At 42.7% G+C, this 16,362-nt stretch overlaps 1 protein-coding gene across 2 annotated transcripts in view; it reads left to right on the forward strand.

Moving 5' to 3' along the window:
- The first annotated feature begins 13,237 nt into the window (after positions 1–13,237).
- The window catches only part of MANBA (mannosidase beta), a 91,592-nt gene continuing 88,467 nt past the window's right edge, over positions 13,238–16,362 (forward strand). Inside the window, exon 1 of one of the 2 annotated variants that reach the window (XM_061585547.1) lies at positions 13,238–13,972. In XM_061585547.1, coding sequence (XP_061441531.1) covers positions 13,769–13,972 — 204 coding nt within the window. In that variant the 5' untranslated portion in view covers positions 13,238–13,768. The remainder of the gene's footprint in view (positions 13,973–16,362) is intronic. The other variant, XM_061585548.1, reaches the window with a different exon arrangement.

Raw genomic sequence — 16,362 nt, forward strand, 5'->3', positions numbered from 1 at the left:
TATGGTTCCCTGTTGTGTGTACACTTGGTGGCAAACCTTGCTATGTAATATGTGAAAAGTCCTTGACATGGGATATTACAAAACCTTCCATGACACTGAATGAGGTGAGTGTTTTCACCTCATAAACTTACAGCTCAAACTCTCTCCTCCAGCAACCTTAATTTTTTTTGTGTGAAATCTTTTGGTAAACAGCACAAACCACTTCCTGTGAGCGATTCTTGGTTTCGAACTCAAGTGAGGTAAACAATATTTATTAACCAGTAACATTCACTTTGTTTCATTTTGCATTAAAAAGCACAGCAGTGGGACTGTGAATTGGATACCATCATGCTCTTTTAATTCTGTTTACTCGTGGGTTATCGTCATTATAATAAAATGGGGAAGAAGAAAGCCCTGCTCATTTATTACTGGGTTTTACTGATTTGGGATGGGGGTGATGCAGTACTATAATCTGAGCACTGAAGTAACTGTTACTTAAAAATGGATTCCGGATGGCAGTATGCAAATGAATGTTAAAGGCTGCTCTGCTTTCAACTTGCAGAAGTCTGCATCTAAGTAGATCCTTAGAATCACAAGGGTAATGTAGAATTGAACTTCACCTGAGTACCCTGTCTGCAGGGAATGACCTGAAGTAACATGAGGCCGCCACCGTGCTGAAGCTAAGCAACTCTGGGTTAGGTCTTGTCAGGTCAGTGCTTCTTGGATAGGTGGCTGCCTGGGAACCACATGTATGCTGCCTTGGATTCCATGATGGAAGATAGGATTTAAATGTAAGGAAGTAAACTAGTTGGTGCAGTTTCATGCAAATATGGACTCTGCCCTACAGATCCAACAGGATATGCTGCAAGGATGGAACATGCTTTTAATATTAGTGCTGTGGCCATGCTACATTTTTAGCCCCTGGATATGGGGAGGGACTGTTGCTAGGGTTTGTGCACCTTCATAGTATGTCTTTCAAGAGTGCTGAGACGATGTAAAGTACTATTTCTGTTACTTCTTATTGGAAACATTTCAGCAAATAAGACTTTACACAAATGGAACATAAGAAGCTGCCTTATACCAGGTCAAGTGCTTTTCTATCTGGCCTGATAGGTCCTCTCCAGGGCTTCAGGCAGAAATCTTTCCATCCCTACTACCTGATCCTTTTTTTCACATGGGAGATGTCGGGGATCAAATTTGAGATTCGTAGCATGTTCTCTTACCACCAAACTGTGGTTCTGTCCCCAAAGTTTTCCAGAGGTGTTGCTGTCTCCAGCCCCAGCCAGACCTGACAAGCCATGTCCAGTTCAGCAGCCAAAACCAGTTGCCTGGAGCCACCTTTGGCAGGAGACCTTGTTTGTCCACTGCATTGGGCCTCTTGCAGCTTTGGCTCTTATGTAAATCAAAATAAGTGGGTGGGTAGACTCTACACGAGATAGAAAAGATATTACTGGTGTTAATTAACTTACAATGTCTGGATGTTTGTGTTATCCTCAGCATTCCTTTGGGAACAGTCAGTATAGATTGTGTATAACACTGTATTGTAATTTAACTGGTGGTTTTGCATTTAATTTCCCTCTGACTCTACATTTCACACTTTCCCTCCCCTTCCAAAAAACAACACCCTATGTGTTTATATAGCTGCCAACTTACAATAATGCTTAATGCATATGATGGGCTCTAGTTTGCAAAAGGTTATGCGATAAGAACATAAGAACATAAGAAGAGCCTGCTGGATCAGGCCAGTGGCCCATCTAGTCCAGCATCCTGTTCTCACAGTGGCCAACCAGGTGCCTGGGGGAAGCCCGCAAGCAGGACCTGAGTGCAAGAACACTCTCCCCTCCTGAGGCTTCCGGCAACTGGTTTTCAGAAGCATGCTGCCTCTGACTAGGGTGGCAGAGCACAGCCATCATGGCTAGTAGCCACTGATAGCCCTGTCCTCCATGAATTTGTCTAATCTTCTTTTAAAGCCGTCCAAGCTGGTGGCCATTACTGCATCTTGTGGGAGCAAATTCCATAGTTTAACGATGCGCAGAGTAAAGAAGTACTTCCTTTTGTCTGTCCTGAATCTTCCAACATTCAGCTTCTTTGAATGTCCACGAGTTCTAGTATTATGAGAGAGGGAGAAGAACTTTTCTCTATCCACTTCCTCAATGCCATGCATAATTTTATACACTTCTATCATGTCTCTTCTGACCCGCCTTTTCTCTAAACTAAAAAGCCCCAAATGCTGCAACCTTTCCTCGTAAGGGAGTCACTCCATCCCCTTGATCATTCTGGTTGCCCTCTTCTGAACCTTTTCCAACTCTATAATATCCTTTTTGAGATGAGGCGACCAGAACTGTACACAGTATTCCAAATGCGGCCGCACCAGAGATTTATACAACGGCATTATGATATTGGCTGTTTTATTTTCAATACCTTTCCTAATTATCGCTAGCATGGAATTTGCCTTTTTCACAGCGGCCGCACACTGGGTTGACATTTTCATCGTGCTGTCCACTACAACCCCGAGGTCTCTCTCCTGGTCGGTCACCGCCAGTTCAGACCCCATGAGCGTATATGTGAAATTAAGATTTTTTGCTCCAATATGCATAATTTTACACTTGTTTATATTGAATTGCATTTGCCATTTTTCTGCCCATTCACTCAGTTTGGAGAGGTCTTTTTGGAGCTCTTCGCAATCCCTTTTTGTTTTAACAACCCTGAACAATTTAGTGTCATCAGCAAACTTGGCCACTTCACTGCTCACTTCTAATTCTAGGTCATTAATGAACAAGTTGAAAAGTACAGGTCCCAATACCGATCCTTGAGGGACTCCACTTTCTACAGCCCTCCATTGGGAGAACTGTCCGTTGATTCCTACTCTCTGCTTTCTGCTTCTTAACCAATTTCTTATCCACAAGAGGACCTCTCCTTTTATTCCATGACTGCTAAGCTTCCTCAGAAGCCTTTGGTGAGGTACCTTGTCAAATGCTTTTTGAAAGTCTAAGTACACTATGTCCACTGGATCACCTCTATCTATATGCTTGTTGACACTCTCAAAGAATTCTAATAGGTTACTGAGACAGGACTTTTCCTTGCAGAAGCCATGCTGGCTCTGCTTCAGCAAGGCTTGTTCTTCTATGTGCTTAGTTAATCTAGCTTTAATAATACTTTCTACCAGTTTTCCAGGGACAGAAGTTAAGCTAACTGGCCTGTAATTTCCGGGATCCCCCCTGGATCCCTTTTTGAAGATTGGCGTTACATTTGCCACTTTCCAGTCCTCAGGCACGGAGGAAGACCCAAGGGACAAGTTACATATTTTAGTTAGCAGATCAGCAATTTCACATTTGAGTTCTTTGAGAACTCTCGGGTGGATGCCATCCGGGCCCGGTGATTTGTCAGTTTTTATATTGTCCATTAAGCTTAGAACTTCCTCTCTCGTTACCGCTATTTGTCTCAGTTCCTCAGAATCCCTTCCTGCAAATGTTAGTCTTCCATAAGGCGCTGTTGTTTTTGCTGCAACCACCACCCCTTTGGCAATTAACAGTGAGGTTATAATGTTGGTACTGTGGTATTGCCTACCTGTCCATACCTACAAATTTAAGCAGTTAAATTTTGACAATTTAAATTCTTATCTACTGCTTTATGGAAAAGCACACATAAGAACATAAGAAGAGCCTGCTGGATCAGGCCAGTGGCCCATCTAGTCCAGCATCCTGTTCTCACAGTGGCCAACCAGGTGCCTGGGGGAAGCATGGAGCAAAGCTTGATCATAGTTGCAGCTGCTTGTCCTGCAAGCTGTGAACAGGTAACAAAGCTAGTTTTTCTACTCTGAGGAAATTGCCGTAGGCCAAATTGCTGTTGTAGAGTCCTTGGTTACTCCTCTAATAACATCCAAACACAGTTGACAATGTTACAGTACTAAGATTTTTCAAGCAAGTATTCTTCAATAAAGTGAGCAATAGGGAACTATTATTAAGACTTGCTGTTCCTTCAGAGCTAGCCTATTAAGGCAAATGGGGCACTGTCCCACCAACCTCCGTTTGTTCTCAGCTGGCACCCACCTGGCTGCCTTTCTTACAGCCAGTCGGGATGGCACTGCATGTCAGCTTCCTCCTCAGTGTCAGTGCTGCCTTTGTAGAAATCAGGAGGAAGAAGATGGGGACAAAACTAGAATGAGTTGGCGCTGCCTGTCATTGACTTTAGCTCCACCTGCTGTTGGTCTCCCTGCCTTCTGCCCTACCAGTCCCAATGGGCACCAGCCACCACTGCTTCAAGGTGTTCAAGATGGCATATATGTGTGTGTGTGTATATATATATATATGTATGTATATATATATATATGTATGTATATATATGTATATGTATACAGATAAGAGTTTTGAAAGCAACAAACAGAACTTCACCCAAGCTTGCTCTGGATCCCTATAAGGATTCCGTTAATTACCTAAAATATATGTATGAACGTAATTGTGATTAACCAAACAGAGGTTTTTATTATATTAACAAAACGTTTCAGCTTCTGCCTTCATCAGCTGCCAACAAACAAATGCTGTTACCAAGGTGGCAGTTATAGAGCTTTGAGGATGGAATGCTCACAGGGGCTTCATTTGCAGAAGCTAAGTAGTGGTGGTACTGTCCTCCAGGTTCAGGCCATGTGGTGCCAATGTGTCCAGAGAGTAAATCCGAAAGTTCTCCCTTTTGGTCAATGCTGCTAGATCTGCTGGCATCTCTATCGCTGTAATGGAAAAGTCCAACAGGCTGTGACCCTCAGTGTTAAAATGCTTTGCAACTGGTTGCTCCACCTTTTTTGTCATCGAGTGCAAAAGATCAGGATGTCATATCCAATACGTAGGAAAGACCACAACTAACCTACGCACGCGCTTCAGGAACCACAAGTCGGCAACCACAAGCCTGACCCTGGAGGACAATACCACCATTACTTAGCTTCTGCAAATGAAGCCCCTCTGAGCGTTCCATCCTCAAAGCTGTATAACTGCCACCTTGGTAACAGCATTTGTATGTTGGCAGCTGATGAAGGCGGAAGCTGAAACGTTTCGTTAATATAATAAAAACCTCTGTTTGGTTAATCACAATTACGTTCATATATGTATGTATATATGTATATATCCATATATGTATATATCATGGCCACACACCTCTGTTGGGTAGGTTAGGTTGAGAAAAAAATGACTAGTTAAGGTCACTCAGTTTATGGCCAAGTTGGCACTGAAATTTAAGTCCGGCATGTAAGAAACTAAACAGGCTTTCAAATGATTTTCCTTGTTGGCTCCATTTTAAAGTTAAAAAAAAAATCCCAGGACAATATACTTTTTTTTTTCAAAGTCCAAATAAAAATACAATTAAGTATTACCCTAACATACAAGAAGAAGCTAAAACAATTCTTAACATGGCTGACAGAATAAGTTTAAACTTGCACCTAAAAAGCCAAAGATGACTATACCAAGCAGGCTTCCTTGGGAAGGGCATTCCACAGTTAGGGTGCCACCCCTCCAGCTGACCTGAGTCTTGTCTCAGATGGAAGACTTTCTTGGCAATTAGTGATGACTTTGAAGGGGATTACATTAATTCGTGGAGGACAAAGTTGTTTGACGGCTGCTAGTCATGAAGGCTGCATCCCTCTCTGAATTACATTTGCTGAGTAGAAAGGTGCTCTGGCACTCATATCCTCCTTGTGAGTTGGCTACTGTGAGAAATGGAATGCTGGACTCAATAGGGCTTGGCCTTTGGTCTGATCCAACAGGGTTCTTGCCACTGAGTGCAGGTAGCACGGGGAATAGATCATGAATGGGGAACCTTTGGTCCTCCAGATGTTGAACTACAGTTCCCATCAGCCCCAGCAAGCATGGCCAGGGTTTATGGAAGTTGTAGTTCAGCAACATTTGGACGTCCAAAGGTTTCCCATAGCTGAAGTAGATGCACCCTTTCTTACTCTACCCTCCCCTTTCAAACAACCATAAAGTTCAGGTTTCTGCTCATTACTTCATATTTATATTATGAAAACTATATACTATTTTAAAAATTAAAGTCCAGAGTGACTTTCACAACATTCAGTCAAAATATCATTAAAATACAAAAAGCTGCCAGGGCCGGGCAGCACTGAACTTTAAAAAAAAAAATTAAAAAAAAATTCCCCCCAAAAAGTCTTTGCCTGGTGTTTAAAAAGATAATAAAATATATCTTCCAAATCAGAATGGCTAAGTAAAATGTAGAATTTTAAGAAAACTTAAAGGGACTGGTGATGTATAAAATGAAGGCAAAATAGTTTGGAAATAAGTGATTTCTACTCAGTATGAGGCCGTCACAGAGTTGTAATTGGTTGAACATTAATCATGTTAGACATTTTTATGCTCCACTTTTGACATTGCTATTGCATAGTTTGACATATTTTCAGAAGGGCTGCCTTTCAATATGTATCTAGCTTGTTTAATGTTTGGTTTCATTTTGTTAAATTTATATAAAATGACATAATAAAAACATGTTTTTTAAAAAGAAATAATAATGTAGGTGCCTGGTGAGCTGCCTCCTGGAAAGTAGTTGTATAGGTGAGGCACCACCGCTGGGAAGGTCCTCTGTTTTCCTGCTGCCATTGGCTATACTTTATTTTAGCCAAGGCTCCTGGAGAAGAGCCCCGTACATCCCTGTGGATGTAGGTGCAAGTGCCTTTCTCCCAAGCCATGAAAGGCTTTAAAGTTCAAACCAGCACTTTGAATTGTGTCTGAAAATAGACCAGGAGCCAATGAAGCTGTGTAAGAACTGGCTAGATAATGCTCCCAACGCTTGGTTGCAGTTAGCTATATTTTGCTGTTCCCAGATTATATTCAAAGGCAGCCCTGTACAAAACATCAGATTACCTAATGCGTTTGACGTTCCACAGCATGTATCATCATGGCAAGGCTGGCTATCCAGAAGAGATTACAGTTTGCTCATCGGCTGAAGCTGGATAGAGCCACTCTGCCACAGAGGTCACTTGGGCCTCCTGTGACAAAGACTGATCAATGAAAACCCCAAAGCTGCAAACCTGATCCTTAGAAAAGTGCAATTCCATCCACTAACAGAGTCTTCTCTTGTCAGGATTCAGCTTCAGTTTATTGGATCGCATTCAGTCCATCACAGAACCCAGATACTGATTTAGAACTGCCACAGCTGAATTGGATGTAGAGGAGAAATAGGAGTAGATGCCTGCATTATCTTCCCATTACCACACTTGGTGGTTTTGTGTAGATATTAAAAAGATATTAAATGAAACCCTGTGGCAATTCCTTCACATAAATGCTACAGAGCTGAGCAGTAGCTCCCAGATACAATATTCTAGAATTGGTTGTCCAGGTAGGAACAGAGCCATTGTAAAAAGGTTTTCCCAGTCTTTATCCCAGACATCCTACCCTGAACTATGCTATGGTTAAGGGCAAGAATTGCCAGTATGATGCACTACAGGTGTAGTTGGTGTAACATCCATCACCCTTGACTAATGGCCACAGTGGCTGTGGTTGATGGGAACTGTAGTTCAACAACAATAGGAGGATGCTACCTTAATTATATCTGGTCAATGGCATAAAAATAATGGAACAGTCCCACAGAATAAGCAGGGCCGCACTCCCCATGTCGTCCTCTAATCAAAGGTCATCTATTTGATTGACGAAAGCAATTTCAGTAATAAAATTGGGTCTAAAGCCCACCTAAAATGGGTCCAGATAATCTGTATTTCCTTAGAGTTGCATAGCACTATGCCCAGATGGAATATTTGGGAAATCGAAATCCTCCAGCAAGAAACTGAATTCCATGGTACCATTAATATTCTAGAAAATAAGTACATTTGTATAAATGTGCTTGCTCTGCATATTTGCTTGTTTTGATAAACAAGGGCAATGAGCTATGCAGGGGAGAAGTGCCATCTGTCTGACCAGTGAAATCCCTGTGCAGCCAGTTTCTGAGACTTGGATCAAACATTTTCCAAACCTATTCAAGCTTAGTATTGTAGCCACAAGAGCTAGAAAGTTAAGATTAAGATAGTCATTTGTTTTAAATCAGTGGGCCACTCTGAAAGTGTCTGCACTTCCATCTCAATAATCCTCTCCAAAGTCAAGCTGTGAAAAATCCAGTTTTATTTCTTGGCTGTCTATCATGCTGATCGATCATCCTGCTGTTATCACCAAGACACAGTTTTCCAATCTCCAGAAAAGTTGTGTTTCTCTATATTGCCCCTTTTAAAATATGTTTGATTGAATAGATAAACATGTGACACTTCAGACAGACATTAAGACAGTTTATTTAAAGGATTACAATTTTACATTTGTGTTCTACCCAATAATGTTCTCTTGGCAGTAAACTGTACTATGTACAATTTACAAACCATAATAAAAAACAAGCAAACACACAATCACAATAAAGACACCAGCACCCAGCCATATAAAACATTAAAAAGCCCTAACAAATGAACTGAAAACATCTTAGAAAATAAAAAGGTCACCTGGCATCAAAAGGATGACGTAACTGGGCTGCCACCATAGAAAAGGTCTTCTCTTCAGTATATACCTGTCGCACCTCATTTGGTGATGACAGACAGAGAAGCTGGGGGGGCAGTGTTTGATTCACTGATACACAGATCTGTCCTTTGTAGTTGCAAAACTGAACTTACCTTGTTGCTCAGGACCATTGCTGTAAGCTCCTTTTTACATTGTAGCTGCCTTTCCCCCTTATTTGTAACATTGAAATTCTTAGGAGCCTAAATTCTCACCTCCCAAAACCAATTACTGTGCTTTAGCACAATAATAATGGAACTGTGGAATCTGCAGTCCTTCAATAGAATGGTGCTACATTCTCTGTCAGATCTCTCCCTGCATGTGTGAAGAATTCATGTTACTCTGCAGCTGAACTAATTCTTTCATTCTGTTCACAAAGATATGTTGGCAAGGATTGGTGTGGCTAGTTTTTTTTGTCTGAGGGGAAAATGATCATAATAGATTTGTTCCTACTGGGTAAAAGGTGGGCACTCTATCCATCTATTTCTGTCCAGGAGAACAATAGCAGTTGTATCAATCCACCTGCACCATCTTCTTTAAGCTTCCCTGGGGAAAGTAATGATAGCTCTTCTGGTAGTAATATAATACCAAAGAACTGCTGATCAACTGAAATGTTTTTGCAGCGCTTACATGCCAGGAGAAAGCCACTGGTAAAACATTATGCTTTGTTTTCCCCAAGCATACATTAGCCAGTTTACACAAGAGCAAGTTGGGCTGTTTTATTTTCACCCATGTGGTGTTTTTATATGTGTCTTGTCCGAATAAACGGCATGTTGGCTGCTTCATGGCAGCAATTTGGTGTGTCTGACAAATAATTGGATGTTAGAACAAATTAAACCAGAACTATCACTAAAATGATGAAACTGAGGTTATCATACTTTGGACACATAATGAGAAGACATGATTCACTAGAAAAGACAATAATGCTGGGAAAAACAGAAGGGAGTGGAAAAAGAGGAAGGCCAAACAAGAGATGGATTGATTCCAGAAAGGAAGCCACAGACCTGAACTTACAAGATCAGAACAGGGTCGTTTATAACAGATGCTACTGGAGGTTGCTGACTCATAGGGTCACTGTAAGTCGTAATTGACTTGAAGGCACATAACAACTGACATACATCCAGGATGAACAAAAAAGCAGGCAGTTTTGAATATGCAAGTACTTGTTTTATTCTGAGCCATCTCTCTAAATAGTCTTCCCAGTATGTATAAAGTACTTTGAAAAAGGAAATCTAGACAGTCTTTAAAAGTCTGCTCACAGCCTAGCATATATGCTATATGAGTCTTCTGAAAAATTAAAATTTTTAATTCAAAGGCTACAGAAATTTGGGCTGACGTCGGATGGTGTTGGCAAGTGAAAATGTCAGCTTTGAAGCCTTTTCCCTGTATTTATTCACTTTGAAATGGGTTGGGTCAATTGTAATACTATTTAACATTTATAAAGTTGCTTCAGTATAAGCTCTCAGAAGAACACTTGCTACAGTCAGTCAGGATTTACAGTAGAAAGGATTTTCTGATAAGGTTGTGCTGGGATATGTTTTTTTAAGTGATGACAAGTTCCTCACCCTTTTTCTTTTATAGCATGTGGAAGAGCAGGGCCTGTGTTGAAATTCTGTGAATGAGGGGTATGTAGGTGTATAGTGAAAATATTCAGATAAACAGTTTGTAGAATGACAGATAAGTGTAAGGGTGACTCCATTTCTAGAAATGGAAACTGAAATTTATGTATAACAGTATGGTGCTGATGACCTTTATTCTTTATATTTATCCATCCCTTTATTCTTTCATAATGGGTCTTTTACACCAATGGCCCAGCTTCATTGGTCACTTACAGCTTCAGGGATCCCCCTCACCAATCACTTAGAAAGCAGCATATTTTGTGCTTGGCACCCTGTGAGTTTCTTTACTCGAACTGCTGTGACCTGTATGGATTAAGAACCTCTTTGCTTTTTATATGGACTGCTGGCTAGATTCACACAAACCTGTATGTTTCTTAATGTTTTAGCTCAGATTCATGCTAGGCCGCATTTAAAAAACATATACTATATGGCAGGCTGGGGAACCACGTTCAGGTAGTGGGTCAGTGCAAAGAGTAGCTAAGCCTCCATGGGCTGCATTTTGACAGGTGAGTGGGGCTGCTGGTCTGTCAGTCACTTTACATTATGCTGAAAGCAACAGGGCTTGTATGCAGTGCCAGATTTGTACAGCAGCAAATGAAAGCCCTGCTGCTAAGGAACAATTTGGAATGCACACACCAAACAGTATGTTTGTGATTGTTCTGTGGCAGCTGTGCTTTTACCTGTCCCATGTCTGATATCGGATGAGTGATAGGTGGGTGTGGCTAGTCAAAAACTGCCTGATAGGCCAAATGCGGAGAGCTGGCACCTCAAATTTGGCCTGCAGGCCAGAGGTTGCTTAGCGCAGCCATATTTATTTATTAACTGTATTGGTTGCTTTTCTTCACAAGTGAACCTAAAGCAACTTACAACCAATACAAAGATTAAAACCTATATAAAAAACTAAAACAAATAAAAAGTTAAACATAGCCCACCCCCGAAAGGAGGCTACATCGAAAACCCTCCAAAAATCCTGCAAAACTAAGAACTGACTGCCTGGGAGAAGAGTAGTGTTTTTGCCTGGTGCCTAAAGATAGATAATGATGGTGCTAGGCATGCCTCCCTGGGGAGAGTGTTCCATAAACAGGGGGCCACCACTGAGGAGGTCTGTTCTCATGTCTCCACCCGCCGCACCTCCCTCGGAGGGGGCACACAAAGAAGGGCCTCATATGCTAAACTGGGGTTGGGGTTGGTTCATTTATAGGTCAAAGCCAGTATTTTCAATAGAGCCTGGAATCTAATTGGTAGCCAGTGTAGCTTTGAGAGAATTATGTTTTATACTCTGACTGTCTTTCCCTGGTGAGCAATCTCGCTGCTGAATTCTGCGCTAGCTGTAGTTTTCAAACTCTCTTCAAAGGCAGCCCCATGTATAACCCATTGTAGTAATCTAGCCTAGAGGTTACTAGAGTGTAGACAACATTAACTCAGGCTATCCTTGTCTAGACAGGGTCGTAATTGGGCAACTAGCCAAAGCTGATGGAAGGCACTCCTTGCCTCCAAGGCCACTTGAACCTCAAGCGACAGTAATGGATCCAGAAGTACCCCCTATTAAGAGCAGGCTACATGCCTTCCATCCAGTTTAGCAAACCAACCACTAACAGTGCCTCAGTTTTGTCTGGATGAAGCTTCAGCTTACATTACAATATGCAACAAGCATCATACCACTTTGGGCTGCAAATGTTTTGCACTTCAAGAAAGTACCCCACAAATTATTAACAAAAAAAAGTGCAGAGATTTTAACTATTTCATTGGAGGGAAGCATATAAACATACAACCTGCTCCCAATGCCCACTAACCTGAATAGTCTTGGAAAAAGCTTTACCTCTTGATTCTGCCAAGTGTATAAACCAGTTCATAGTGTAAATGACAGATGTAAACTAAAAGTAGGGTTATGCCAAATGTTATACTGCTACCCACACAAGAGAGAGTTATAAAGGTGGATGCAGCATTCTTGATGCCTCAGCCCTTGTTCAAAGCAAAATATGGTACCTGTTAACAAATGATATTGGAATAGTATGTACTGCAAGCATCTACAAATGCATCTTATAGCACCTTGAAAGATTTACCATAGCAGAAGCTTCTGTGGATTAAGTCCCATTTAATTAGATGTATGAAGTGTTATCTCGACTTAGTATATACACACATATATATGTGCGTAGAGAAAAATTGTAAAAAATGAAGCCCAAACCCCATGAAATACAACAGATGCAGACAATATATATGTAACAAAGCTGAAATGAATTTAAAATAAGCAGCACAATGACCATAACAGCTTAGGCTTTGCTATGTTAATACCTATAATGGGAGAAACTGCAGTCTGACTTAAGCCCTAAATGAATCAAATCAAATTTGTTTGAAAATGTTTGGGAACACATTTTCTCCTTTTTAAAATCAAACATTCTTCAGTTGGTTGATCACACTAATTTTGAGCTATTCTAGTATTTTAAAAGCTGGTAACATTTGAATTCAGAATGCCCCATTTCTGCAAAACTGCTACTGAACACACACATACACACTTGTGTTCTTTATTATTGAAATACCGTATTTGCTGGCCAACAACAGGAGGCTATTGAGCGAAAGACCTCCAGGGCAAAAACGCAGATTTGAAAGAGAGGGCAAATGGGAAACCATCTATTTTGTAGATAGACTATAATCAAAATTATGTGGGTGAATTACAGGGATTAAGCAAACAAAATTATAAGGCAACAACAAAATACAACCACAGCGTTATTTTTAAATTACAAATCATTTTAAGCCAGAGAACTGAAGAAAAGATATATTGCAGCAACAAATATGTTTAAAAACTGATGGCCGAGGAATAAATCTCATAAAAGATATAAATAAAGACTATTTCCATCTGTCAGGGTCCAATACACGGAACATCAAAACCGATCTGGTCACTGCCCAAGGAACATTTCCTTCCACCCCAAGACAAGACGAGAGCAGAATATAAAACCAGGAACCAACAGCAATTAGCTGCCAAGGGGTGGAGTAGAGGGCAGCCGTGCGTGCCAGGGTCAAGCGAGATGGGGGTGGGGTGGATCGCCGGGGAAAATAACACTTTGCAAACGACCAATTTAGGCCGCCGAAGGGGCGTGGCCGGATAAGGGACTGAACAAGCTGGAGCTGTAGGAACAATTTGTATTTGAAAGAGGCAACACAGATTGCCCAGAAACGGTCCCTGAGTAGGCTGTGCTCTTTGATGAGGTGGAGCCAGTGCGGGAAAACAGACCAAAATCAACCGCATTCGCTAGAGGAAACCGAATGGATGGAATCCCTCCTTTTCTTAGCCTAGGAATGGGTCAACGGTCATGGGCTGCGACGGAAGAGACTTCCGTGATACAGAAACATCAAGCGCGAGCGAAAGCCTGTAGCGGGAGCACAGGATGTACGCAGGCGTATTTCCCTCCTTGCGCAAAGACTGATAGGCGCAGGAGAGTCCCCACCTTCCCGGAGAAAAGTCTCAGCTGATCCAGGCTAACTGCAGCCGCCGGGGGTGGGAGGTCAGAAAAGTTGTGTGTAGGTTCCCGGGCCGAATCGTCCATCTGCTTGGAGGGCTTTGTATTTCTTCCGCTACTAGTAGCTCCCCACCGTAGTGCGGTCGTTGCGTATTGCTCCTGCTTGGTTTTTGCCTTGGAGTCGAAGATGCTAAGAACGGCTCGTTGCTGGCTCGGGGTCCTGCTCCTCGTTGCTTTGTGGAGGAGTGGCTGGACGGCGGCTCTCGCCCCGCCGAAGGTCTACAGTCTGCGGGGGAGCTGGAGCCTGAGCAACGGAAACGGCTCGCTGGCGCTGAGAGGAGATGTCCCCGGGTGCGTGCACACCGCTTTGCTCCAGCAGGGTCTCATCCAGGTACGGTATGGCTGTCAGCCAGCCAATCAGATTCGGCTGCGCTGGTTCGAACGGCTAAGCGGCGACTGAGCGTCCCAGCAAAAGCCCACGGCTGCTAGTGATGGTCACTCCATAGATCTGCAAGGGATGTGGATTTCGTTGGTTTTTACGCCCCCTTTTTCATGTTAACGATGATTTGGGAGGCTTCCCCAGCCTGAGGCCCTTCAGATTTTTGGACTACAATTCCCATCAGCCCCAGCCAGCAGTGGTTGGGGCTGATGGGAGTTGTAGTCCAAAAATCTGAAGAGCCTCAGGTTGAGGAAGGAGGCTCTAAAAGTTGTCACATGAAAATAGGATGTTCGCATGTTGCACTAACGAGTGGGCAACAGGTGTATCTGCACAACTCGTTCAGCTGTACACTTGTAAAGTAATTCACAGGTAACTTTCTACGAGTATGCAGCCTGTGTGCAGTACCTGCAGTTTGAGTTGCAGAGATGAACAAGTGTACATTTTTTCATGCAAACACTTGCTCCCGTGTAGAGACAGCCTGTGTTTCAATGTAATGTGTGAATAATCCTACTGTTTTCACTTATTATGCTTGAAAAGAGAAGAGTGGATTTCAAACTCTTTTCAGCTTGCTTCTATGGGTCAGACAGGTGTGGCAGCTGAAATAGGAGATGGGGAGGACTTGCTTGGGCAAAATATTCCACGTGTCCTGAAACACTCATAGATAGGCTCAGCATTTGTGTGGGCCCATTTGACTGGTGGCTCAAGTGGGTGCTCGACTGTTGTGCTAACTCTGCACATGAATTAACACGGTAGGTACATTTATATGTGTTGGGGCCTCTGTGGAACCCCTACTTGGCCCTGCCACCACCTTTTTGGCCCATACGTGATGGATTGGTGTGCATGAATAATGTTTGCCTGGGCAAGCACTTCACTTGTGGCTGCCATCATGTCTGTTCTTGCCATGTGTGTGTCCCACATCAGCCCAGTAACATTTGAAGCACAGAAGCCGCATGGGAGAGATGGTTTATTATTGTTCTCCACCAATTTTTTTTGTATCATTCCCTTTATTTCCGATGCCTAGGTTGTGAGTGCCCCTGACTATGTAGCCATCACACAGACACACACACAAACAAAAGGGAACTCTTGGAAGCCTTAGGGAGAACCCTATGGTTTGCAGAAGTATAAAAACACTTCAAAAAAAACCTGAAGGGGGGACTGTAAGGCGTCCTTCCCTGGCTCTCCCTGTCAGGTTCCTACCTGCTCGTGGTTACTGCCTGTCACTAGGCACCACCAGGGACTCCACCAGTCCGGACCGCTCTCTCTTTTGGTTTCTCTCCCCGCTCTAGCACAGATCACAACAGATCCCCCTGCTAGGCAACCACCAGTAACGTCCCAATACTAGTATTCCCAGAGACTCTGAATACTGGTATTGTTATTCTCTTCACCGCTGCCACCATTTGTTACAGTTCCCCTTCAACCTTACCCTCCCTTCTGGTCTGTGAAACCCCAGCCAAGGATCAGGCCTTTGGTAAACCAAATTAAGTATTTATTACAGATAACAAAGCTAACAAGATTAACAAGATTTCTTCTTAAGGCACATAAGCATATGGTTTTACTCAATACTAATCCGAACTCCACCTCCCTCCTGGTAAACAACTCTCTAAACCCCACCAAGCAACCCACTCAGTTCTCTTCTCCCCCCCCAGATTCCACTCTCACTCTTCCTTTTATACATTCAGGCATTTTAAACACTCAGCCAATCATCTCGCATTCTACTGCCCATTCACCCCCCCTCTTTCACTCCACTTACCATGTATCTTCTAAACAACCAACACTTACCATATATACATTAATATAGGAACATCACAGGGACCCTCCCCCCCAAACCATACCAATGATAACTAAGTGTTTAGTGGTCACAAATATGTGTGTGTGTATGGAAAAACAGAGTGGGAGAGAAGAAGGTAGTATTGTGGGGAAGGGCCTGGCTGACTGGAACAGTCTGCTCCTGAATGCCAGTTACCAGGAATCACAAGTGAGGGGAGTGCTGTTGTGCTCAGGTCCTGCCTGCAGGCTTCCCATAAGCATCTGGTTGGCCACTTTGAGAACAGGGTGCTGGAATAGATGGCTCCTTGGTCTAATTATTTATTATTATTTATTACGTTTGTATACCGCCCCATAACCAAAGCTCTCTGGGCGGTTTACAAATTGAGCAGGGCTGTTCTTTTGACCAGGAGCACTCCACCCAGCAACACGTTGCTTCCGCTCCCACTTGTCCTAGAATAAGGTTGGTCACATTCACACGTTCGTTACTTGATGATGCAGCATCAAGTAGTGAATGCATATCTGAATGAATCATCTCATTTGTGTGTAGTCAGCTGCGATCATTGAGAAATCAAGTT

The sequence above is a fragment of the Rhineura floridana genome, chromosome 9, assembly GCF_030035675.1.
Source record: "Rhineura floridana isolate rRhiFlo1 chromosome 9, rRhiFlo1.hap2, whole genome shotgun sequence".
Lineage (NCBI taxonomy): Eukaryota > Metazoa > Chordata > Lepidosauria > Squamata > Rhineuridae > Rhineura > Rhineura floridana.